The sequence below is a fragment of the Mustela lutreola genome, chromosome 7 (genome assembly GCF_030435805.1).
Source record: "Mustela lutreola isolate mMusLut2 chromosome 7, mMusLut2.pri, whole genome shotgun sequence".
NCBI classification, from domain to species: domain Eukaryota; kingdom Metazoa; phylum Chordata; class Mammalia; order Carnivora; family Mustelidae; genus Mustela; species Mustela lutreola.
The window spans coordinates 8,123,246-8,150,348 of NC_081296.1; the positions used below are offsets into that span (position 1 = coordinate 8,123,246).

General features: G+C 43.6%; 1 protein-coding gene across 3 annotated transcripts in view; it reads left to right on the forward strand.

Annotated features, from left to right (window-relative positions):
* The window catches only part of BLM (BLM RecQ like helicase), a 90,768-nt gene that overhangs the window by 52,403 nt on the left and 11,262 nt on the right, over positions 1-27,103 (forward strand). For all 3 annotated transcript variants that reach the window (XR_009355242.1, XM_059179950.1, XM_059179949.1), the window contains exons 13-17: positions 5,469-5,575; positions 7,657-7,817; positions 13,898-14,093; positions 16,643-16,833; positions 20,754-20,901. Coding sequence is in view for 2 of the 3 variants with exons in the window: in XM_059179950.1 (XP_059035933.1) it covers positions 5,469-5,575; positions 7,657-7,817; positions 13,898-14,093; positions 16,643-16,833; positions 20,754-20,901 (803 nt within the window). In the remaining variant the exon portion in view is untranslated. The remainder of the gene's footprint in view (positions 1-5,468; positions 5,576-7,656; positions 7,818-13,897; positions 14,094-16,642; positions 16,834-20,753; positions 20,902-27,103) is intronic.

Sequence of the window (27,103 nt, forward strand, 5' to 3'; positions counted from 1 at the left end):
CTCTCTGCCTACTTGTGATCTCTGTCTGTCAAATAAACAAATAAAATCTTAAAAAAAAAAAAAAAAAAAAAAAAAGGAAAATTCTGACTTTCTCAATCTACGTAAACTGTGTGGTACACATCCCCTTGACAACTATCTCAGTTTCAAAAGCAACAAGAGCTGAGCACAAATTGATTCCATTTCCTGACACATCACTTAAAATGACATGAGTTTGACACCCTGGACCTAATCATAGTTACCATGTTAATGTCAACTGATAAATTACTCCCTAAGTGAAGATACCATGGAGTCTCAAGCTTTTTTAAAAATAAGATCTTAAGATACAATTTGGGTGCCTGGCTCACTTAGTCGATAGATTGAGACCCTTGATCTCCAGGTGGTGAGTTTGAGCCCAACATTGGGCATGAGCCTACTTAAAATAAGAGAGAGAGAGAGAGGGAGATAAGTGACATACCATAAAATTCACCCATTTAAAGATAAGCATTCGGGGATTTTTTTGTCTTCACAGAGTTATCCAGCCATCCCCCAAATCTAAGCATAGAACATTTTCATCACGCCAGAAAGAAACCTGGTACTCGTTCGTGGTCACTCCCCATGTTCCCCTTCTCTGTGCCCATCGGCTTTTCCCGAGCACAGTCTTCTCATGCACGGCTCATCCCTGTGGCCGCATGTATCAGTACTGGGTTCCTTAAGGCTGAATAATCTTCCATTGTATGGGCCTTCCGTGTTTATTTATACATCCATCAGTTGATGGGACCTGTCTCTGGCTAGAATATTTGGTAATTCCAGGGGCACCTGGGTGGCTCAGTTGTTAAGCATCTGCCTTTGGCTCGGATCATGATCCCAGGGTCCCGGGATCGAGCCCCGCATTAGGCTCCCTGCTCAGCCAGAAGCCTGCTTCTCCCTCTCCCACTCCCCCTGCTTATGTTTTTATCTTAAAAGAAAAATATTTGGTAATTCCAAACATCCCATTTTCCAACAGAACAGGTAAAACAAACTCTAAGCAACTGCCGACATTCTCAACGTAGCAAACTGGCCCGTGTGCTGCGGTTCAGCAGGCCTTTTGTAGTAGAGAGATCTGTTGTGGTTTTGAGTTTGAGATTGATAATTTTATTTCCTAATGTCATGTCATTTTATTATTTTTAGTAATTTGTTTGACTAAGGTAATTAAGTAACATTTCTAAAGTGGTTTTTTTTAAAGATTTTATTTATTTGTGTGCCAGAGAGAGAGAACACGCACACAAAAACATGGGGAGCAGCAGGCAGAGGGAGAAGCAGACTCCTGGTTGACCAAGGAGCCTGATGCAGGACTCGATCCTAGGACCCTGGGATCATGACCTGAGCTGAAGGCAGAAGCTTAACTGACTGAGCCACCCAGGCATCCCTAAGGTGTTTTGTTGTTGTTGTTGTTGTTGTTTTAATTATGACAGAAATATTAGAAATTTTTCAGATGATGTGTCAGTTTTGTTTTGTTTTGTTTAGATTTTATTTATTTACCTGACAGAGACAGAGAGATCACAAGTAGTCAGAGAGGCAGGCAGAGAGAGAGAGGAGGAAGCAGGCTCCCCGCTGAGCAGAGAGCCTGATGCGGGGCTCGATCCTAGGATCCCGAGATCATGACCTGAGCCGAAGGCAGAGGCTTTAACCCACTGAGCCACCCAGGTGCCCCTGATGTGTCAGTTTTTGATAACTGCTTTATTGAGATGTAACCCATGTACCATACAATTCACCTGTTTAAAGGGTACAGTTCAGTGGGCTTTAGTGAGTTGTGTGATCATCACCACAATCAATTTTGGAATGTCTTCCTCACCCTGCAAAAACACCCATGTCCAGTAGTAGTAACTCCCCTTCCCTCACATGCCTACCCGCAGCCACTAGTCTGCCTTCTGCTTGTAGATTTGCCCGTTTTGGCTATCTCATACAAATGAAATCATCTGACCTGTGGTCTCCTGTAACTGACTTCTTCCACTTAACATGATGTTTTCAAAGTTTATTGCTGAATAATATTCCATTGTATGGGTGTGGCCCATTTTATATTTAGTAAATATCTAGGTTGTTTCCATTTGGGGCTCTTATGACTAATGCTGAAATATATGTTCACACACAGGGTTTTGTGTGGACCTCCTCCTTCCCTTCTTGTGGGCATTCACATAAGAGTGGAAGTGCGTACTTGTTGGGTGACTATTTTTCACCTTCTGCAGAACTGCCAGGGGTTTCCAAAGGAGCCCTGCAGTTTCCCATCCCCATGAGCAGAGTCGCGGGTTCTCATGCTACCTGCACTTGCTGTGGTCTCTTTTTTGACCCAGACCTTTTTTTTTTTTTTAAATACATAAAACATTGTTCTGAAATTAAAACATGATGTAAAATTTAGGGAAAGGTAACAAGGCCATTCTTGTCTATAGTCATTTCAGTGTTCATATGGGTAGGGAGACTCATGCACCATTCCCAACCTAAGCCCAAAGTAACTCAACTGATTTTTTAAGACCAGCTACACCGGGGCGCCTGGGTGGCTCAAGTCTTTAAGCATCTGCCTTTGGCTCAGGTCATGATCACAGGGTCCTGGGATCGAGCCCTGCATTAGACTCCCTGCTCAGTGGGAAGCCTGCTTCTCCCTTTCCCACTCTGCCTGCTTGTGTTCCCTCTCTATCTGTGTCTCTCTCTGTCAAATAAATAAAAATCTTTAAAAAAAAAAAAAAGACCATCTACATCATTTGTATACCTGGGCAGTTCTTTTTATGCCATCATCCTGTCAGAACTGTGGTTTCCTTTGCTGCAACAGTGATTGTAAATAATTGACTGAGAACGATTGATCGAAATAGTCCATAGACGGATCAGTCTTTTATCTACTGCCCTTTCTTGCCACAATCCGCTACGTGTTCCTCTGCCATTTCCAGCCCTAGAAGAGAGCTCTCGGTGTTTCATGCATATAAATAGCATAAGAGGGATGGTTTCAAAGTGTTGGTTAGCAGACGTCTCACAAGACTCTTAGAGCAGGGAGTTCTGTGACAATAGCCAGCTATGCAAGAAGCAGCATCATAAGATGAAAATCATCTCCCCTGCCACCACTTTGCTCTCGGTGTGTCTGAAATCAGAATATCCCAGCAAAGGTCAGCGTACTTCATGTCTCGTGTCACACTTTACTCCCAACAGAACTATGTAAAACCTTTAAAAGACATGAAGCCCTACCAAGGGTTTCTGGTACTTTGATTAAAGAAAGTTTCAGAGGCACTTGGGTGGCTCAGTCGTTTGAACACTGAACTCTTGACTTCAGCTCAGGTCACGATCTCAGAGTCGTGGGATTGAGCCCAGCATCGGGCTCCACACTCAGTGTGGAGCCTGCTTAAGATTCTCTCTTTTCCTCTTCCCTCCCTCCACTTCTGCTTGTGCACGCACACTCTCTTTTTAAAGATTATTTATTTATTCATTTATTTAAGAGATAGAGAGATAGTGTGGGGGAGGTTAGGAGCAGAGGGAGCAGGACAAGCAGACTCCACACTGAGCACAGAGCCCGATGCAGAAGGTCCACGTGAAAACAGAGAATCTGCTGGTTGATTCCTCTACAGCTATCTTTGCTTATGTAACTTTAGAAGTCTTTGTGAACCCCTCGGGTACGCATACCCCTGTTTCAGCCACTGATTTATAAAGAAGTTGGACTGTGTTTTAGAACGCTAAGGTCTAAGTGGGGTCGGGGGGACAGAAGTTGGGGCAAGTGGAGATGGCACTGGGTACTGCTTAGACTGGCAAGTGAAGTCCCCGAAGAAGGTGATGTTCGGGTGAAGAGATGAGCTGGACATTGGGGAGTGGTCCCCACTCAAGGAGTAAGCAAAGGAAGAAGATACAAAGACAAATGAGAGGAGCATGGTGGGGGCAAGACTGTGGACTGTGAACATGTCGGTGCTCGTAGCAGGTTTTTGTGAGGCCGGCCAACAACGCGGAGTGAGGGAGAGGTCAGAGTGAGGTCCTCACGAAGACCAGTGCGCTCCCCGCACTCGGCAAGAACATGACCATGGCCTGTTGCATGGCCTTCTGACTTGCGTAGCAGTCTGTTCACACGGACGCTGCCCTCCACACACAAGGCATTCTTCTGTCCTCAAACCAAATGAGTGTATCCTGCCGCTGCCAACAAACCTGGACCCAGCCAGCTTGGATTCATGGACAAAGACAGAAAGCAAGTTGTTTTATTCCCCGTCGTACTTCCCTCTGATCCCCACCCCTCGTCCGTAGGCATCCTCCTTAACCATGGGTTATTATAGTTACCATCTCTTTCTTCCCTTCTGTCAACGCAGGCACGGACATGTCTTTATGCCCTGACCTTAACTGTTACCTCTCCTTCCTGTGAAGATGTCAGAACCAGGGGCTGTGTTGCAGGGCCAAGGACTCTGTAACTATCCCCTCACCTTTCTTTAGGTGTTTTTTGCTTGTTTGTTTTAATTTTATTTATTTATTTGACAGAGAAAGGGAGCACAAGCAGGGGGAGCTGCAGGCAGAGGGAGAAGCAGGCTTTCTTGCTGAGTGGGGAGCCCAGTGCAGGACTGGATCCCAGGACCCTGAGATCATGACCTGAGCTAAAGGCAGACACTTAACCAACGGAGCCACCCACACGTCCGTATTTAGTTTTAAAAGCCTAGACGGAAAAATGTGGGCAGAATGGTAACAGCAGAGGCCAGAATGGAGGTGCCAAGAATCGAAATTGGATGTGTGGTTAGTTGGTTGGGGGTGTGAGTGTCTTCTGAGAAACTTAATACTGGAGGGAAAGAAAGAGGTGAGGTGCCGGCCGCAGTGGAATATAGGGTGCAGGGGCCCTTCTGTTGCTTTTAGGATTGGTGGTCCCATAGAATACACTCAGACAAAAGGGAAAAATTTGTGGAAGAGACTGAAACACAAGAGACGAAGGAATGGGGAAAAGCTCCCTAAGGAAGCGGGAGGGAGGAAGTGGGCCAGCCAGAGCAGAGGGCCAGCGGAAGAGGATCATGTCCGTCTCCGAGTCAGCCACGTCCCCTCTGGGGCACAAAGCAGAGAACGGTGACCCATGATGTGGAGGGTGTGAGCTCCCGCTACCACCCTGCCAGCAGCTCTTCACATACTCAGTCAAAACTTGGGGACACCGATAGCCTGAAATGTGTGTTTTCTCTGATTTTCTTAATCTTTGGAATGGTTTATCGTCTCTGCTTGTCAGCCTCATCCTGGCAACTCTGCTTCCGACTCACCTTTCTACACATTCTCTTCTACAGCCCTCTTGACTCCTTGTCATCTCGTCCATACACATTTGCTCCTTATCCGCGTTCTGTCCGCGAGCCCTTCACCTGACTTCCGTTCCGGGGTTCTGATAGGCAAGCTGCCAGTGACCGTGTTCAGCTCAGGATGGCTTGGTATTAGGTTGGCAAAGGGGAAAAGCGGTGTTCGATGTGTGAAGGTGGCTAAAACTATATTTTCTTATAATAACAAAATTTTATGTTTGGGACTTCTAGGTTCAGCATGAGCTTTAATAGACATAATCTGAAATACTACGTGTTACCGAAAAAACCCAAGAAGGTGGCATTTGATTGCTTAGAATGGATCAGAAAGCATCACCCACGTGAGTACAGCCATGTGACAGATTATGTCTAGAAGTAATAAATGTCTTTTTAGTACCACAATAGAATATATCAGTGTGCATATTAAACATTCTTTGTTATAATAGCACTAACTAGCTATTTATAGAACAGAATATTGCCAACTCTCTCAATCCTGGAAATTATAAAATCACATTTGGTTTGATAACAATAAACCCTAAGAAAAAAGTATATGAAATATTCCCTCCTACACACCCATGTTCTACTTCACGATTTCAGTGTCTCTCATCGGGCTTCTGTTGGTATGCATTAAGCCGCTTTCTGTGTTAGGGCCTTCTCCCAAGAGTGCCTCAGAGTTCTGTTAGCTAAAATGAGATCCTGAAATGCCTGGTGGTTTTCCACGTAACGCCTTTTCTACTTCCCCATAGAGAGGTGTTTCTGTTAACCAAGTTAACCACCTTTGTTTCATTTCTTAAAAACTAGTATACGTGTTTGTGGGGCACCTGGCTGGCTCCATCGGAACAAGTGATTCATGATCTTGGGGTCGTGAGTTTGAGCCCCACATTGGGTGTGGAAATCACTTTTTTTTCTTCTTTTTTTTTTTTTTTTAAGATTTACTTATTTGAGAGAGAGCACAAGCAGAGGGGAGGAGGGAGGCAGAGGGAGAAGCAGGCTGCCTGCTGAGCAGGGGATGCAATGTAGGGCTTATTCCCAGGACCCTGGCATTGTGACCTGAACCAAAAGCAAACGTTTAACCAACTGAGCCACCCGGGTAACCTAGAGAGCACATTAAAAAAAAAGTCTTAAAAAAATGAGTATATGGGGACGCCTGGGTGGCTCAGTTGGTTAAGCAGCTGCCTTCGGCTCGGGTCATGATCCCAGCGTCCTGGGATCGAGTCCCACATCGGGCTCCTTGCTCGGCAGGGAGCCTGCTTCTCCCTCTGCCTCTGCCTGCCTCTTTGTCTGCCTGTGCTCGCTCTCTCTCCCTCTGTCTCTGGCAAATAAATAAATAAAATCTTAAAAAAAAAAAAAAATGAGTATATGTATTTGAACAAATCAAATGATGGAGGGGGATAGACGAAGGAATCATCCACAATCTCCCTCCTAAGCCTCCTTCTCCCGGGCAGAGAATATAGATGGTTAGCATGTTTGTCTATACCTTTGGCTCTGCCACGAGCAAGGACTTTTTCTTTCATACCTTTCATTTTGTGATTCTCATAAAAGTATACATAACATGTGCTCATGAAGAAAACCGAGAAAGCAACAAGAAGAAAGAAGCAAAAGACAAATCTTACTTCCAGACAAGTCACCATTACCGTTAGGGGTTTATTTCCTTCCAGCAATTGTGTGCATTTTTCTTTCCATTAGCATACCGTGTCTACAGTTTTTCTACCCTTAACCTGTTTTATATCTTGAGCATTTTCATAGGGTTTTTTAAAAATTTGGAAATCACTTAAAATGTTTCAGTATATCTTACTTCATAATTCCTTTGTTAATTTCCTAATGTTGGCCATTGAAATTTTTCTAATTTTCAAAAGGAGAAACAAAACTATTCATAGAAGTCCTGTACCACTTTATTTCCTAGATTAGTTTCCTAGAAGGAAACTGAATTAAAAACTAGGAGAATTTGTAAGGCTGATATGTACTGCTACATGCACTCTGCAGCGTTCATATAAGGTGCCCGCCCATTTTATAGCCCATGTGAAGGAGAGCCCAGGCTTCCTGCAGGTCCACCCCAGGAGTCATTCGGGGGACAGAACAAAAGGTCACATCTTGTGGTTTCCAGTACACATGAGCTCCTAGCTTGAATTACTCTCCCTGTGTGGCCCTGCCCCACTATAAGTAGACTGTGAAGATCTGCTTATGGTTTGTGTATTTCTAAGAACATAATGAAGGGCACCTGGGTGGCTCAGTTGGTTGAGCATCCCACTCTTGGATCTCTTGGTTTGGCACTTGATCTCAGGGCCGTGGGTTTGAGCCCACACTGGCCTCCACACTGGATGTGGAGCCTACTTTAAAAAAAAAAAGAAGAACATAACGAAAATTGTGTTGTTATTTGTGTTAAAGGCTCTCATGTCTCAATACTGTTTTGGTTTCTTGGCAGATGACTCTGGGATAATCTACTGCCTCTCCAGGCGGGAATGTGACACCATGGCGGACACTTTACAGAAAGATGGTCTCGCTGCTCTTGCGTATCACGCTGGCCTCAGTGACTCTGCCAGGGACGAAGTACAGCACAAGTGGGTTAATCAGGACGGCTGCCAGGTAACGTTTTTGGAATAAACAAAGGAAGTCATCTTTTTTAGTGTATGAACAAACTTGCACATGCCAGATGAGAACTGTTTTTACTTTAAAGACAGCAAACATCAAAATAAGACTGAAATTTAAAAACAGATCATTTTGAGGCTTTCTTAAGTTGCTTTTTCTTTCTTAAAATTTTTTTTATTTAGTTGTGATTTATATACCATAAAATTCGCCCTTTCAGAGTTTACAAGTCAGTGGTTTTTGGTATATTCACAAGGTTGTGCAAGCTTCACCACTGTCTAATTCCAGAATATTTCATCATCCAAAAAAGAAACTTCGTACGATTTAGCAGCCACTCCCCAGTCCCCAGCAGCCACTAGTGGAACCACTGCTAATCTGTCTGTATAGATTTTCCTGTTCTGGACATTTCATATAAATGAAATGATACATTATGGGTTCTTTTGTGACTCATTTCTCTTACTTAGTATAATGTTTTCAAGGCATTGTGTATCTTGTTGTAGCATGTATCAGTCCTTCATTTCTCTTTGTGCTCCGGATAGCATTGCATGGCTGTATCCTCGTTTGTTACCCATTCAACATTGAGTTGCACCCGCTTTCTGGCTATTGGGAATAATGCTTCTGTGAACATCTGTGTACATGTGTTTGTATGAACATATTTTCAGTTCTCTTGGATAGATACTTAAGAGTGGAATTGCTTAGTCATATGGTAACTCTCTAACTTTTTGAGGAGCTACCAAACTGTTTTCCAAAGCAGCTACAGAATTTTACATTTCTACCAGTGATGTATGAGGTTCCAATGTCTCTGTCTTATTATTTCTACTTTTTATTTTATTTTACTTTATTTTTTTTACTATATCTATCTTGGGGGATGTGAAGTGACATCTCATTGTGATTTTAATTTTCATTTCCCTAATAACTAATTGTGTTGAGATTTCCGAGATGATAGATTTTTACCCACAAGGATCAAGAGGGAGGAAGCTAAGAACACTCTAGGCGTCCTATACGGTGACGGGTGCCAGTGTTGGATAGAGCTCTTTAAATACAAGGATGAATTTGAGAAAAACAACTAATAACTTTTTTTTTTAGCCTGTGAAGTTTTCAATTCACAAAAAGAGAAATTATCCCAAAGACTCAAGGGAAAAACATCTCTCAAAATTATTTTGTAACAGAAAACAGGAGAAAATCTTAGAGGATATTAGCCTACTGTCCTTGGAAAGGTGTCAGAATACTCAGTATATATGAATTAGAAGTATTTTGCCATAAGATGACAGGCTAAGAGGAAGGCACAAATTTTTTAAAAATGTAGTTTATCTAGATAAGAAAATGCACAAAAGGCAAAAAACAAGTAGAATCATTATCAAGACACAAATGGTTCAGCTTGGTACAGACATCTGCATCAGTGAGGTAGTGAGTAACTTGAAAATGTCAGCCTAAGAATAATCATTGTATCCAAGGAAGAAACGGGGATGGCTGAAGCAGATACAGTAGACTGATGTGTTCCAAATGAATCCATAACAAATATTTAACAAATTTAAAAGCATTATCTCAGAGTCACTGGGGGAAAACATACATGTAGACATAGTTCACCACCTTGTTTGGTTTACGGAGAGCTGAGAGAAATGATCCGCACGAAGATACAGAGGTAGGGTGCTCTATAAAAAGCAGGCAGGCCTGAGACCGTCTGATTAAATAGTAAAAGCAGGAACACACTGTCTTCAGGATCAAAGGAGGAAAGCTTGGGATTGAAGGATTCATAGCCAGCTCATTGTCACAGATGTTGGGCACAACAGAAAGGCACTTTCAGATAGATCACATCCAGAAATGTATCACCAGCATATCTTGAGTCAAGTAATCACAGATGTCAGTCTTCCCTAATTTGTATATTGCAATAAGCAAAATTCCAGTGTGGTTTTTTTTTTCCCTTTGATAAACTTTTTCTAAAGTTTGCCTGGAAGAATATTCATGTTAAAGTAACTGAAAGAATTTGGGAGGAAAATGAAAACACATGAACGATGGCTTTGCAGTACATTACAGACAGATCAGTGACACAGAAATCCAAAATTAGACAGGAAAACATGTAAAACGGAGTACCTGGTTGGTACAGTCAGTTGAGCATCCAGCTCTTGGGTTTCTTGATCATGAGATCAAGCCCCAAATAGGGCTCCATACACAGGGCGGAGTCTGCTTGAGATTCTCCTGAAATAAATAAATAAATCTTTAAAAAAATAAAAAAGGTAAAAACAGTATGTAGCAAGGATGTTATTGAAAAAAAAAATAATGAGGAAAGAAGGATGATGCAACTAGTGGTACGCTTACCTGCTGGCGGGGAATCGTTTTTGGATCCTCCTATCAAAATGAATCACAGGTTGGGACGCCTGGGTGGCTCAGTGGGTTGGGCCGCTGCCTTCGGCTCAGGTCGTGATTCCAGGGTCCTGGGATCGAGTCCCGCATCGGGTTCTCTGCTCAGCGCGGGGCCTGCTTCCCTTCCTCTCTCTCTGCCTGCCTCTCTGCCTACTTGTGATTTCTCTCTGTCAAATAAATAAATAAAATCTTTAAAAAAAAAAAAATCACAGGTAAATAAAAATTTTGGCATTTTTAAATGTATGAACTCTGGCTGGAAGAGAGCCTAAGCTTAAAAAGAGCTCGAAAGATTAAAAATCTAAATAAACACTTCTATGTCGAACAAAATTAAAGGCAATAGCAAAGAACAAACAACTAGGGAAATAATGTCTTTTGCAAATAAAATATCCCCAAACTTCAATGAGAAAAACATAAGTCTCAAATAGTAAATTACCCCAGGCTATCAAGAGATTTTGAAAAGAAGGAGCCACATTGTTCTTCAATGTGCAACTTTGCTAATTATTAAAGGAATCCAAACAAATTAGTGAGAGACCATTTTCACTTCTGTATTAGCAAACTTTTATTAACTATGGGGGACAGTGCTCTAAGAGGTGATTTCCTGCAATGCTCCTGAGAGCCTTTCTGGAAAAGAATATGGCAGACTGTTCCAGGAGCCTCAGATCTGAAACACATGTGTGGAATTTACATCAGTGTTTATATGGGTTTTGGGGATTTTTATAATTGAAGTATACCTGGTGTATACAGTATTGTGTTACTTTCAGGTATACAACAGAGTGACCTGACAACTCTGCATTATGAAATGCCAGCCATAATAATTGTACCAACCACTTAGGACCATACAAAGTTATTACAGTGTCATTGACTGTATGATAGCGTTATCCTTTTTTTAAGATTTTATTTATTCATTTGAAAGAGCCAGCGAGAGAGAGAACACAGTAGGAGGAATAGGAGAGGGAGAAGCAGGCTTCCCACTGAGCAGGGAGCCTAATGTGGGGCTTGATCCCAGGACCCTAGGATCGTGACCTGAGCCAAAGGCAGACACTTAATGAGTGAGCCCCCCAGGTGCCCTGATAGAGTTATTCTTAATAGTAAGTAGCCTAAATTTCCTGAGAGAGTGACTGGGTACAGTATAGTGAATGCCTGGTGTTGAAAATGGTTTATGGGGTGCCTGGGTGGCTCAGTGGGTTAAAGCCTCTGCCTTCGGCTCAGGTCATGATCCCAGGGTCCTGGGATCCAGCCCCGAGTCGGGATCTCTGCTCGGCTGGGAGCCTGCTTCCTCCTCTCTCTGCCTGACTCTCTGCCTACTTGTGATCTCTGTTCAAATAAATAAAATCTTCAAAAAAAAAAAAAAAAAAAGAAAGAAAGAAAGAAAATGGTTTATGAAGCGGGTGCCTGAGTGGCTCAGTTGGTTAAGCCTCTGCCTTTGCCTCAGATCATGATCCTGGATTCCAGGAATCAAGCCCCACACTGGGCTCCCTGCTTAGCGGGGAGTCTGCGTCTCCCTCTGACCCCCCTCTCATACTTTCTCTCCACTCTCTCTCAAATAAGTAAATAAAATCTTTTTTTTTTTAAGTAAATAAAATCTTAAAAGAAAATGGTTTATGAAGAATTTCATAATGATATGAAAATGTTCAGATGCCAGGGATGGAGAAACGCAGGGACAAATGGAACCTAAATGTGTGAAATCTCAGCTGTAGAAAAAAAATTGAGGGGCACCTGGGTGGTTCAGTCGGTTAAGCGTCTGACTCTTGGTTTCGGCTCTCTGGTCGTAATCTTGGGGTCTTGGGATCAAGCCCCACATTGGGCTCTGCGCTCAGTGCAGATACTCACTTTCTGTCCCTCCCCACTGCTTTCTCTAGCTCTCTCTCAAAAAAATAAGTAAATCTTTAAAAAATTTTTTGAATAGAAAAATAGATGAGAAAAAAGGAAAAAAGCCAGTTCTTTGTAAGTTCTTTGAATCTTAAATATAGTATAAATGTTCTGTAATAGCCATGCACACATATATACATATCTGTATATATGTACATAAAACACTTTGATCAAAAATACAGTTTAAGAAAATGGGTGCGTTTTTGTTTCTGTTTTCAGACTGGCTAATCCTTACAGTCAAGGTGTAATTATACAGTCACCGGACAACCTTGATCTTGTTAGACTTGTAAGATAGACTAAAACCTCATTGTTTTTCTCCACAAAGACATTATTATAGTCTGAAGTTTCAAAAGCAACAGAAATAAGGAAGTAACAGCTTGACTAAGCCAGTTTTCCCAGTGACTCAAAGTAAAGGCTTTCAGAGGGGGAGTTGGCATTGGGGTCACCTCACTGGGAGCCTGCACTCTGCACCCAAACAGGGGAGCCGCACCCGCATCCCACTTCTTGGAACGCAGCAGGCCTGCTGGCTGCCTCACCTCTCCGCACAGCCTCTCCACCTGCTCTCCACCACTAGAGGCTCCAGGAGACTTTCTCTTTTCCAAGGACACTTCCTTCCATCAAAGTGCCATAAATTTAGAGGGCTGATGAGGCCACAGCCATCCCCAGTGCCACCAAGCACGCCTGTTTGCTGGCCATGTTCTCCATGGCCTGCACTTGCTCACCCTGGTCCTCGGTCACCGAGACCATGTCCTCAGCCTCCGTCTGGCTGCCAGGTAGTTCCGCTGCTTTTGAAATACTGTTCTTACAGCCGCTATTTATTTTCTTGAAGGTGGGGGGGGGGGTGTCTTGCAGCTTTATTTCTATAATAAAGCTGGAGATGTAATGGTTTTGTCTGGGTTAATAAGTCCTACATTTGCAACTAAAATGGATATTCATGAAAATGATTTTTTTTTTTTTTTTACTAAAAGTGGATTTATGAAGCTCCTGAAATTTAACTGCCACCTTTCCTGTCCTAAGTAATTTGCATAGGCTAATCCCACAGTCTGCAGTATTTTTTGTAGTAGAAGCACCTCTCAGGGGGCGCCTGGGTGGCTCAGTGGGTTAAGCCGCTGCCTTCGGCTCGGGTCATGATCTCGGGGTCCTGGGATCGAGTCCCGCATCGGGTTCTCTGCTCAGCAGGGAGCCTGCTTCCCTCTCTCTCTCTCTCTGCCTGCCTCTCCATCTACTTGTGATTTCTCTCTGTCAAATAAATAAATAAAATCTTTAAAAAAAAAAAAAAAAAAAAAGAAGCACCTCTCAGACTTTTACCCACGTGAGTTCCAATAAAAATTTCACCAGTTTTTCCTTTGAAATCAGCTGTTGAGGAAAAGGAGCCCGTGTGTGATCCGTCAGCTGCTCCCACTGGGAGCACAGATGGTAAGCACGGGGGCAGATGAGAATGCCATTGTCCCCAAAGCATCAAAAAAGCTGGCATTAGTGACATCTGGGAGCAAAAGCCCTGGGAACACTTGTTTGTGACAGTGCCCCTCATGCCTCCATATCAGCAACAGAAGAGAGCAAGCAGTGGCCACCCCCCCAAGACATGATGGCTCTTGATTCTGGCCCCTTTCATGATGCCAGATCCCACAAGAAAGTGCCTGCCACCGCGAGCTCCTCTTCACCTTCTCGGACCTTCCTAAGATTGCAGATTATCCATAGGAAGACCTCACATTAGTCATCCTCAATAATGGGGCCAAGTTAAGATACTAGATTGCGGGATAAAGTGGAGGATAGAGCTTTTCGAGGTGCCTGTTACTAAAATGTCCCTTTCCATCTGTTCTGAGCCTAAGAGGTATGTGCTGTTTCCTCAGGTTATCTGTGCAACAATAGCATTCGGAATGGGGATCGACAAACCTGACGTGCGGTTCGTGATCCACGCATCTCTCCCTAAATCTGTGGAGGGCTACTACCAGGAGTCCGGCAGAGCTGGGAGAGATGGGGAGACGTCGCACTGCCTGCTCTTCTACACCTACCACGACGTGACCCGGCTGAAGAGACTCATCCTGAGTAAGCCAAGCCCCGGGGCCCTATGGTCTCCCGGGAGCATCTGCTGCTGGCTTTCTTTAAATAGTTATACAAGCGTTACACAGGCTTGTCATGTAAAACTCAAATGGTGTGGACGTGTGTATGTAGACATGGACACGGTGGAAAATGTCCAGATCATGCCTTGCACACAGTCTGGCCCTAGAAAGTCATTCCAGCTTTTGGCTTCCCGTGTAGCCTTCTAGATCCAACCTCTCCATGCGTGCTTGCATGTAACTCGTATTTCAAACATGCAGAAACAGTAGAATGGGAAAAAGAATGAACCCTCACCACTGGGTTCGGAAATAACTGCCCCCCCCCCCCCAGCCCTCCACTCGCCCATCAGAGAGAAGCAATATCCTATATTTGGTGTTTATCCCTGCCAAATGCATATATTTTGCCATTTGTGCTTGGGATTATATTATATGTAGACATACAGTTTGTTATCAGTCTACACTAGGATGTAATTAAGACTCCGACTGATAACGTGTGGTTCGACTGCATTGCATTCCATGTCCGTTTCCCCGGTCCTCTTGGACAAGAGACTTTGAGTGTTTGCTGTTCTGCGCGGTTATCAGCAGTTCGGTGCTGAGCACCTGTTGCACATATCTGTGGACGTTTGTGCAGCTGTCTATCTAGGATAAATTTCCGGACCTAGACTTGCCAGGTTAAAGTGAATTCATATTCTAGAATCTTGTTGTGCCCTTTGTCCATTTTTCTACTAAGTTGTGATAGTTAAGTACATTTCCTAAATAAATTTACTATTTTGAGACCACTTCTGAATGGATCCTGCCACAGGTACTGTACGTGAGGTATGACACTTAACCAGGCACTGTGCCAAATATCCGGTCACTTTTTGTGCCTGTCATCCCTGGTTTTCGAGATGGCGTTCACCCCATGGTGAAAGGGAGTTCCTTTAAGGTTTTGTAACTTGCCTCCAAGAGCGCTGATGAGCAGCAGTAGTGGTAGGAGTTGGGGGCCAGGGGGACTGCGAATCTGGTGGTAGATAGATGACGTTGTTTAGCACCTACTGTATGCACTGTCTTAACTGCTTGATTATATCCCTTCATCCAGTCTTCACAACAGGCCTCACAGGTACTACTGTTACTGTCCTCATTTTACACAGGAGCACGGCAGATGTAGAGCCGGTAGGTCACGGAGCCCTGATGGGGCCCAGGTCTGTCTAACCTCCAAAGCCCACGTCCCTTGCACTCTACTAAGATGATTCTCAGTGAGAGCACCTGGGTGGCTCAGTTAAGCCTCTGCCTTCAGCTCATGTCATGGTCCCAAGGGTCCTGGGATCGAGCCCCAAATCGGGCTTCTTGCTCAGCGGGGAGTCTGCTGTTCAATCAGACCCTGCCTCTCTCCCTCTCGTGCTCACGAACACGTGCTCTTTCTCTCTCTCTCTCAAATAAATCTTTAAAAAAAATAAAAAGATGATTTTCAGTGAAAAAAGTGAGACTTTAAAACAGTGTGACATGGGGCACCTGGCTGGCTCAGTCATTAAGCATCTGTCTTCGGCTGAGGTCATAATCCCAGGGTCCTGGGATCGAGCCCCGAATCGGGCTCCCCGCTCGGCGGGAGGCCTGCTTCTCCCTCTCCCACTCCCCCTGCTTGTGTTCCCTCTCTCACTGTGTCTCTTTCTGTCAACTAAAATCTTAAAAAAAAAAACACAACTTAGCGTGACCATTTGTGTTTTTAAGCAGAGCCTATATTAAGTTAGATCCAAATAATTCAATAAGCATTTAAGTTTTAAACACTTAGCAACATTAAAAAAAAAAGAATACTCATAAACTAGAAAAAAAAGTTTTATTTTCATTCTTAACAAACCTCAGGTTGCTTACAAACGGAAAGTATGTGCGTGTGATTCTCAAACCTTGAAATTAGATTAGACACTGCCACCCTTATTTCCTGTTTCACATGGATTTTTCTGGAGGTTTTTGTATTTATCACAGCAACTGCCAAAACTTCGGTTTCACAGAGATGGCATTGGAAGGAATATAGGCAGCATGACCTCAGAGTGGCAGTTTGTATGGTGTTCAAATATCACTGTTTCCCTTAAATTTAAAATACCCTGCCAGCACCCCGTGAGTTCACTGCAGCACCCCGGGGCTCCTTGGCACGTGGCTTTGGCACCGCTGGCATAACTACTCTGATCCCAGGCACCGGGGGTTGGGGGGGACTGGCCCATTGCCATGGTTGCTTTGCTCTGCTGACTTCAAACATCCAGCTGAGCCGGCGTGCTTGTCTGATAAATACAGTAAATTTGATTCACATCATCATTGGGAGTCATGAAGATTGGGAAAATTTTTTTATATTTCTTCATTTCTTCCTATAAAACTAGAAATCTGAGGGATAAACATAAATACATGGTTTGTCATAATATAGAAATGATGTCATACTGATAGATGGTGCTATTAGTAATTTTATTTCAATTAGTATTTAAAGTTATATGAATCTATTCCAAATATTTGTGTTATTTTCTCGTTTTCTACTCTAATAAGTATTTTTATTTTGTTCTTTACCTCTTTTAGTGGAAAAAGATGGAAACCATCATACCAGAGAGACTCACTTCAATAATTTGTACAGTATGGTGCATTACTGTGAAAATATAACAGAATGCAGGAGAATACAGCTTTTGGCTTACTTTGGTGAAAATGGATTTAATCCTGATTTTTGTAAGAAGTACCCAGATGTTTCTTGTGATAACTGCTGCAAAACAAAGGTAAAATAAGAAAGTTTTAAGTTCCTTGTGATTCAGGAAATTGCCAAGACTTTAATTCGACAAAGTTAGATACAAGTTAGGTTACCTTAAGTGGGCCCTCAGGGACTGAACCAGGGAAAGGTAGCTTCCTCCCCATGGTAATTTGGAATAGAAATATTTAATAGTAATTCTGTGGAATAACTTTTGAATTAGAAGCCTATAAAAAATACCCTGAACCCATCCCAAATATTGAGGTTATATATGTGTACAATAGGATATTTTAGAAGTATCATTCATCTGTAAATACCCAAAAAGATCCAACTTGGGCAGGAGAATATGTAGATTCAAATCTCAATATATATTTGAAGTTCTCATTCTGAAGAATTATAATAAATAGTATACTGTGTGTTCGAATCAGGTCAATTACGTTATAATATAAATTGGTTGTTTAAAAACTATGAAGAATTAATGGCCATTTGTCTGCCCTAAAAATAACCATGGGAAGTTAAATTCAGTCATTAGGTACTTAATTTTACCTCTCATGGTAATTCTATGTTCTAATGTCTCCATCCTTTACAGTTTACAGAGCATTTTCATATTCGATACATTATTTGAAATGTCTGTGCAAGTTACTGGGGACTCACAAAAGAGCACCCTGTTCATAGACTGGAGGGGGACAGACATGGCATGTGATAAGCACAGTCACAGAGGTCTGCAGCACTAGCCAATACAGAAGGTTGGGTCTGCGGATTCGTGGCCAGTTCTACTTGGACATTGCTGATCAGTATCCGTTCTTGTTTCACAAACGTTTGTTGAGTGTCTGCCGTGTGGCAGGCGCTGGTCTAGGAGATTGGGATGCATCCCTGAACAGAATAAAAAGATCCCTGCCCTTGTGGGGCTTACATTCCCGTGGAGGGAGGCTGAGTATGGACAGCATAAGGGCACGGGAAGCACAGCGGTGTGGGAGCCTGGCGCAGTGAGTGGGATGCCAGGAGCAGGACCAGGTGCGGTAGCCCAGGGAAGTCTCCTCACAGAGATGCAGCCTGTCTGAGCCACGGACACCTGAAAAGGAACTTAGCTGAGCCATTCCCTGGACGTGGGCATTCTGGGCTCCCAGATGTGGGGGCATACCTGTGCATTTGAGGGATAGCAAAGGGAGCCCGTGTAGCCGAGCAGGGCTAAAAGTCAGTTGGGGAAAAGGAAGCGGCAGGCCAGAGCCGCAGCTGGAGGGGTGGTGTGACTGACCCTCAGCAACAAGGCTTGGGGATGGCCGTTTGGCAGGGCAGATCAGTTCAGTCTGGGGTGTTTTGAGTTAGATAAATCTGTTAGATTCAGAAATTCTGAAAAGGGGCTTGTGGTACCTACCAGTTCAGGAGTGGTTGGCGTACAGATGGTATTCAGAGCCACAAGAGCAGATGAAATCTTCAGGGGTATAAGGTTAGGCCAAAGAAAAGAAAACCGAATGACTGAGTTCCAGGACATTAAGAGATTAAGGAGAAGAGGAGGGACTAGGAAAGGAGACCAAGAAAGAGAATTAGCAAGGTAAGGGGAAGATCAGCACTCCATACAGGAAGCATTTCAGGGAGGAGGGAGTGCTCATTGCTCCAGTGCTGCCGCTAAGCCGAGTAGGGAAGGAGCCCAGAAGACACCACTGGCTTCAGCAGGAAGCGTGGCTGGAGTTGTCTGACAGGTCCAGTAGAGAGGGACAAACCCGCAGGCTTTCATATATATATGAATATACAGAACTTTTTCAAGTTTTGCTTCAAGGATGATCAGAGAAGTGTAACAGCAGCTGGCAGGGGAAGTGGAGTCAGGAAAAGACAGGAGAAGTAACATCCATTAGTGCTGATAGGAACGTACCTGCCTAGGATGGAAAGCTGATGTGTAAGGAATGGGGAGAGCCGCTGAAGCAACATCCTTGGATAGGTAGGGGTGGTGGGGAGAGGGATCTAGTGTGCAAGTCCAGAGATTGCCTCCAGGCAGGAACCGAGAGAGCTCATCTCTAAGCACGAGGACGGAGAGGACTGTGGACGTTTGCTGGTGATAGGTGTTGTGAGGGAAGTTTGCGAAAGCTCTCTTGTGGTTATTTCAGGTTTCTCAGTGAAGTAGCAGGCCAGGTCGTCAGCTGACAGTCAGGACAAGAGAGAGAGCTGAAGAGAAAGGAGAAAGTGAAGAAGTCCAGTCATCTGGGACAGCGGTCAGCAAACCTTATCTAAAGGGCCAGAGTGCATACTTAGGCTTCGTGGGCCTTAGAATCACAGGCTCTGTCTCAAGTACTCAACTCTGCTCTTTTAGCCCAAAAGCAGACATAAACAATAACTACATCGATTTTCCATGGCTGTGTCCCAGTATAATTTGACGTACGGAAACAGGCATCCAGCTTATGGGCCATAGCGTGCTAACTCCTGTCTAGGGCGGAGGAGTGCGACACCAAGGGTGTGTGATGATTATCCGGCCACTTGGAGGGCCCGCTTGAGGTCTGTGGCCATTTGTTGAAAGTACACACTTTCAGCATGGTTGTTTGTGTGTCTCCAGCCAAGGTCAGCTGCCACGGTTTAGGCACAGAGTGGTGAAGACTTGAATCTAGAGTGTATCATCAAGCAATGAATGGGATGAATGGACCTAAGGGCAAAGCTGAAGGCCCATGAGAGGTAGTATTGTAATGAGGGGCTGTGGAATCCAAGCTGACTTAGGGGAGCATGCAAGGATGGGAATGAGTGGATAGGCAGGCCCAGTGGGCTGTTGGAATCAGAATATACGAGATGGCATGAAGGGGCATTCAGAGAATGAAGGGGTTGCTGATTTTAGTGAGTCCAAGGTGGTAGGTGTGATCAAGGGAGTGGCTGGCATACGTGGAAGATGGGGTTACTGGGGCAGAGGAGATCAAGATGCCAGAGGCCAAGATGGGAGGATCATCTGTCCCCTGAGTCACCAAGAATTAGGGCAGGGATGGTGTTGGAGAGAATGACAGAGCACTGTTTTGTGATGGTTCTGGATAGAGTCTCAGAATCAATACCAGCTGTTAGAATAAGACCAGAAACCTGTTAGTCTTGAGGTCGTGAGATTGTGGCAGAAGAACAAGGGTTAGACCATGAGGAGGCTCCGTAGACTGAGGCCAGAAGTATGATGCTGCTTTTTAGAACAGTGGCTGGTTAGTATTGCTAGTTTGGAGATCTAGGCTAAAAGAAAGCAGACAGGGACGCCTGGGTGGCTCAGTTGGTTGAGCAGCTGCCTTCGGCTCAGGTCATGATCCCAGCGTCCTGGGATCGGGTCCCACATCGGGCTCCTTGCTCAGCGGGGAGCCTGCTTCTCCCTCTGCCTCTGCCTGCCATTCTGTCTGCCTGTGCTCGCTCTCTCCCCCCCTCTCTCTCTGATAAATAAATAAAATCTTTAAAAATAATAATAATAAATAAAAGAAAGCAGACAGGTCATATAGTAATGTGGGCTTTAAAAAGTAAGCTGAGTTTTCAGACCAGTGAGGAGAAGGAAAAAGGAAACTAACAGGAGATCATTAAAAGGGTTGACTGTGACACCCCATAAGCGATCAAACCCCATAAGCGATCAGAACTCCCAGATTTGCATGGTTGGACAGTGTTTTTATCCCAGGAATCACCATCTAAGTGTCAGAGCACTGATCTAGAGGGTGTGAAGGGCTTGAAAAGGAAGAAAGGATGTTCCTCCCCACAGCATGCTGTTGGGCAATTGAAAGACTGAGATGTATGTCTATAACCCAGTAATGACATAGATGTGGTCGTGCTAATGTCCTAGACACAAGGTTAAGGTTAATGTAAGAGCTTAGAAAAGAAAGAACATTTGAAGTTTGGGTTTGGATCTTGGTTTTGGACTGGAAATTGTTTGTTATGAGACTATCACAGTATGAAACCTTAGTGATCTCAGTATCATCTTAATTACAGCAGAAGGTAATCTCTTCTTACTCACAGGATTATAAGACAAGAGATGTGACCGATGATGTAAAAAATATTGTAAGATTTGTTCAAGAACATAGTTCATCACAAGGAACAAGAAATAAAAACCACATGGGTCCTTCTGGGAGATTTACTATGAATATGCTCGTCGACATTTTCTTGGGTAAGTTATCTTTTTTATTGTTTGAGTTATAACAATTAAATTTGAACATCTAGGGGTACCTGGGTGGCTCAGTCTGTTAAGCATCTGCCTTTGGCTCAGGTCACAGTCCCAGAGTCCTGGGATTGAGCCCCGCATCAGGCTCCCTGCTCAGTGGGGAGCCTGCTTCTACCTCTCCCTCTGCCTCTGTGTGCTCGCTCGTGTAGGCATGCGCTCTTTCTCTCTCAAATAAATAAATATTTTTAAAAATAAAATTGAACATCTAAAGAATTTATCACAAGTACATAGAAAAAAATCTCTTGCCTGTTTTCCTATAGAAATTAAAGATTTCAGAATAAAACTTTTTCGAGTAATGAAAGAAAGTTAGCTTTAATGAATTGTAACAATTGTTGTATAGAATTTATATGTTCCTAATGTGAGGTTTTCACATTCAGAAAAGCAAATAATAGGGCACAATGGATGAAGGGGATTAAGAGGTACAAAATTCCAGTTATGAAGTGAGTATGTCATGGGAATGAGAAGGACAGGATAGGAAATGTCGTCGGTGACATTGTGATAACATGACTGCCGAGCATACATAACGTACAGAATTGTTGAATCACTGTGTTGTACAGCTGAAACTGATGAAATATTATATGTCAACTATACGACTATAAAGATAATAGTAATAATAAATACAAAGAAAATATTAAAGCATATACAATTTCATCTGAATGAGTGAAATATAACTTGCTTGGAAAATTACCTGTTGAGAGGCGCCTGGGTGGCTCAGTAGGTTAAAGCCTCTGCCTTCGGCTCGGGTCATAATCCCGGGGTCCTGGGATCGAGCCCCGCATCGGGTTCTTTGCTCAGTGGGGAGCCAGCAGGCTCCCTCTCCCTCTCTCTCTGCCTGCCTCTCTGTCGGCTTGTGGTCTCTGTCTGTCAAATAGATAAATAAAATTAAAAAAAAAAAAAAAGAAAGAAAATTACCTATTGAGTGATTTCCAGTTCCAGATGGCAGCTTGAGCAAAAGGATACCTTCTTCTTTGTTTGTTAGAGGCCCTATTTAAATAATAGGAAACAAAATGAGGATTCACTTCATTGAGGCAAAGAGAACCAGAGAAGAGACATCACCAGATTCAAGATATTTCAAATCTTTTAGGAAATAGAAACATGGTGACAAGTGGAATGAAATACAGTAAGCCACCTGCAGAATGAATGTAAAGTGAGAATTGTGGCGGGGGGTGGTGCTTGACCAGGCAGAATTCCATTATCAGGCCTCAGAGTGAGTCTACAGGTCCACGGGATGGGAGTGAAGAAAGCAGGGGAGCCAAATAGGAGGAAAGAACTGCATCAAATGCCAGCCTGAAATTGATTCTAGAACAAAAATGAACACTGTGAGGAATAGAATGGAAGCTGAGTTAGGGGCCAGAACCCCTGAGTAGCATTTGGGGACCACCTAGGCCACCCACTCACCCTAAAGCAAACCTGAATATTCCCATTCAGGGGAGGAATTTGAGGGGAAATAGATAGAAAATAACAGAGGAAGGGCACCTGGGTGGCTCAGTCAGTTAAGTATCTGACTCTTGGTTTCGGCTCAGATTGTGAATTCAGGGTCATGAGATCGAGCCCCGTGTCAGGCTGTGAGCTCAGTGGGGAGTCTGCGTAAAATTCTCTCTCCCTTTGTTCCTCCCCACCGTGCACTCATACTTCCCTCTCACCAAAATAAGTAAATAAAAGTTTTTTAAAAAAATTTTTTTAAGTAACAGAGGAAATCCACCTTAAAAGTTTAACCTGATCCCTGAAGGTTAAGTACAACTTGACAACCAAGAGAAACCAAGTAACTATTTGACCCTGGGGATAAAGAAAATTTAGAAAGTAAGCAGTAGCTTTAGGAGGTATAGAGGAGAAACTCCTAATTTAGAATCTTCACCAAGACTTAAGTAACAATAGAATGTTACAGAAAAGAAACAAAGAATGAGAAAGAACTGTTAAAATTTTTATTTATTCATCTCTTTAATTTTTTATTTTTAAGTAATTTCTGCATCCAACATGGGGCTCAAACTCACAACCCTGAGATCAGAAGTCACAGGCTCCTCCGACTAAGCCAGTCAGGCGTTCCAAGAGCTGTTAAAATTTTTAAATGAGGGGCGCCTGGGTGGCTCAGTGGGTTAAAGCCTCTGCCTTCGGCTCAGGTCAAGATCCCAGAGTCCTGGGATCGAGCCCCACATCAGGCTCTCTGAGCAGAGAGCCTTCTTCCTCCTCTCTCTCTGCCTGCCTCTCTGCCTACTTGTGATCTCTGTCAAATAAATAAATAAACAAAATTAAAAAAAAAAATTTAAATGACTGGAGCACCTCGGTGGCTCAGTGGGTTAACTATCCTGCCTTCAGTTTAGGTCACAATCCCAGGTCCTGGGTTTGATCCCCACATCGGGCTTCTTGCTCAGGCGAGAGCCTGCTTCTCCCTCTCCCTCTGCCTCACTTCCTGGTTTGTGCTCTCTCTCTCTCTCTCAAATAAATAAATAGAATCTTTAAAAAAAAAATTTTTTTTTAATGATTGACAAAGTAAGTTTAGTGAAAATGTTGAAAGGTAATGTCAGCGTTTTCTAAGACCTAAGCAAGAAGATATATGGAAAATATAAGGAAAAATATAGGTTAGTTCTTAGGAGATGTGAAATCTGACAAAAAATTTTTGAATTAGAAAATAAAGAGATGGAGTTATCAAATCAATGATAAGAGAAAATATCCCTGAGTGAAAGAGAAAAAGACCTTCAGATTAAAACGTCCACTGAATGCCAAAGGAGATGCTTTATGAGATTTGAAAATAACAAGAATAAAATGATGTTGGGGAGGAAAAACTTTTCCTCCATCCTGTTAGATTTAGTGGTTGGGGGCCTGTGAATTAAACTGACATACGACAGATTTCATAAAAATGTGACTAAAAGGACCAATTAAAATTGAGGCTTATATACCATCTTAATAATGGAAAGAGAGGGGAAAAAAAAATAATGGAAAGGGAGGGGGAAAAGAACACTTATGGGAAAACAAATGGTGTTTTGGAAAGATAAGGGCCCTTAGGAGAATAGATGAGAGGGAGATAGGATAGTTTTGTTACAGTGTTTAGGAATGGTATGGAGACTTCTCATCCCTGATGATAAGTAAGAATCAGTCTTCTTCAGTTGCTTCCAGGGAGAGAATTTATGACAATTGGGGGGGGGGGGTCTGCTTTTTTATTGCAGATAAGAGGTTCCAGGAACTCTGATGCCTTCTGCTCAAAATAATTTTTATGCCACAGTGGCATATTCTGGACCCATTCCGAGATAATCCTGAAAACTTTGGAAGAAAGAAACCAAAGCCAAACCTGTGATTAATATCAGTGACTAGAGCCCAGAAGGCAAAGAGAGTGATACCATAAACAGAGGAGCTGACCCATGGGTCCAGGGAGAAGGAGGCCCGGATCCACGGGTATGTAGCAGGTCCAGTAAGCTGTCCGTACAGGTTTTAACAAAGTCAAGAAAAACAGGTCCCAAGCAATGTGAGAAGAAATAAGAAATGAAATTTTTTTTATGACAGTAAAGAATGCAAATGTTAATTCTCAACAGAAGGAGAAAGACGTTTAGAAATCCCATGGGAAAGATTATACAAAGAGAGCCAAGGTCAAATGTAAAACAAGGGAAGTTGTTATACAATTTTGAGTAATTGATAAGCCCCCGAAAGCAATCCAGTCTTCTGGGTGCGGTAGACATTCTCTTGAGGGTTACACAGGAGTCAGGACCTTCTGTGTGGGGAAGGAAACCTATCATAAACACTGCTGACAAACTGCAACAGTTAGAGGCAACGTATGGACTGAAATACATTTAGGGAACAAGACAAGATGTGTTCATCTTAATGATGTAAAAATAAAGGTACAATAAACAAAAGGGGGAGCACTCGGAAGGCTTGGGGTGCTAATAACCTCTTATGTAAAAGGTAGAGAGGAACCAGAAGTTCTGTCTAAAGTTACAAAATAGGGTCATCTGGGTGGAGCGTCTGGCTTGGGTCATGATCCCAGAGTCCTGGGATCGAGCCCTGTATCAAGCTCCTTGCTTGGAGGGGAGCCTACTTCCCCCTCTCCCTCTGCTCGCCAATTCCCCTGTTTGTGCTCTCTCTCTTTCTCTCTCTCTCTGTCAGATAAATAAAATCTTTTAAAAATAAATAAAACTAAAGTTACAAAATTATCAGTAGATTAACCCATATTATATAACTAGCCAAGTTTGGGTCGAGGTGAAGTGTAGGGAGTAGTGTCTATGAGATGAAGCCTCATCTTTCATAGCAGGGTGGGGGGTCATGGGTAAATGGCAGGTGGTAGAGCTGGCTGGGGGAGTGACAGCAAGAGTTTTGAGTTCCTTGTGGAGGTGGCCACGGGAAGAGCTGAAAACAAAAGCTATTTAAAACAGGACTCTGGGAATGCCTGGGTGGCCCAGTTGCTAAGCGTCTGCTTTTGGCTCAGGTCTTGATCCCAGAGTCCTGGGATCAAGTCCCGTGTGTGGCTTCTTGCTCAGGGGGGAGCCTGCTTCTCCCTCTGCCTACCACTTCCCTGCTTGTGCTCTCTTTCTTTCTCTCTCTCTTTCACAAATAAATAAAATCTTTTTTAAAAAACAAAAAACAGGACTCTGCCAGGGTGCCTGGCTGGCTCAGCTGGTTAGGCACCTGACTCTTTGTTTCCATTCAGGTCCTGATCTCAGGGCCCTAAGATGGGCTCCTGAGTCTGCTAGGGAGTCTTTCCTTCTTGCTTTCCATACCTCTCTGCTCCTCCCCACGCTTTTGGCCTTGCCTGCGCACCATGCTCACGTGCTCGCTGTCTCTCTCTCTCTCAAATAAATAAAATCTTTAAAAAAAAAATTACTGCTTTGGGCACCCAACTGGCGCAATAGGGAAGAGCACAACTCATTTTCATACATAGATAGATAGAGATTTTTCTTTAAGGTTTTATTTTATTTGACAAAGAAGAGAGAGTACAAGCAGGGGAGCAGCAGGCAGAGTGAGAAGCAGGCTCCCCACAGAGGAGGGATCCCAGTGTGGCGCTCGGTCCCAGGACCCTGGGATCATGACCTAAGCCGAAATCGGACACTTAACCCACTGAGCCACCCAGGCACCCCAGGAAGAGCACAACTCTGGATCTCAGGGTCCTGAGTTCAAGCCCCACACTGGGGGTTGAGATTACTGAAAATTAAAATTTAAAAAAAGGGGCGCCTGAGTGGCTTGGTGGGTTGGGCCGCTGCCTTCGGCTCAGGTCATGATCCCAGGGTCCTGGGATCGAGCCCCGCATCAGGCTCTCTGGCTCAGCCGGGAGCCTGCTTCCTTCTCTCTCTCTCTCTCTGCCTGCCTCTCTGCCTGCTTGTGATCTCTGTCAAATAAATAAATAAAATCTTTAAAAAAAAAAAAAAAATGATTGCTTTCCAAAAGAGTGGAAGATGGGGGAGGGAAGAAGGATGGGACAGAGGAATGTTGGTTTTCATCCTAAACCTTTCTGTACTACATTTTATTTTTCCCATGTACATGCCTCACTTTAATTTAAAAAATAGATAAAGCAATTAATAGGTGCATTTATTTTTTAAAACATTAATAGCCTAGACTGGTGTAGGAATGTGGTTTACTCAGTTCCTCAGCTCTTCCTTCTGGACCTGCTCTTTCCTCCAGACAAAAGCAACTGTTAGTGTTGGTCTTCCCTTTCTGAATTTTTTTTTTTTTTTTAAGCAGAGAGAGAGAGCATGAGCATGAGCTGGGGAAGGGCAGAGGGAGAGGGAGAAGTAGGCTCCCAGCAAGGAGCCCACCTCTGGGCTCCATCCCAGGACCCGGGATCATAACCTGAGCCGAAGGCAGACACTTAACCAACTGAGCCACCAGGGCATTTTGTTTTGTTTTGTTTGGGGGATTGTATTTATTTGAGAGAGACAGCATGAGGGACAAAGAAGGAGAAGCAAACTCCCTGCTGAGCACAGAGCCCATGTGAGGTTGGATCCCAGGACTCCCCAGGACCCTGAGATCATGACCTGAGACGAAGGCAGACACGTAACTGACTGAGCCACCCAGGCGCCCGTCCCCCCACACACACCCCCGGTCTGGATTCTTGCCTTTGAGTTTGGACCTCATTCAGGGTCAGGAGGAACAAGAGGTTGCAGATAAAATAATGTATTACAGGAGTGATGCGTGATCACTCCACATTGCTATATGTAGAAAATAAAAC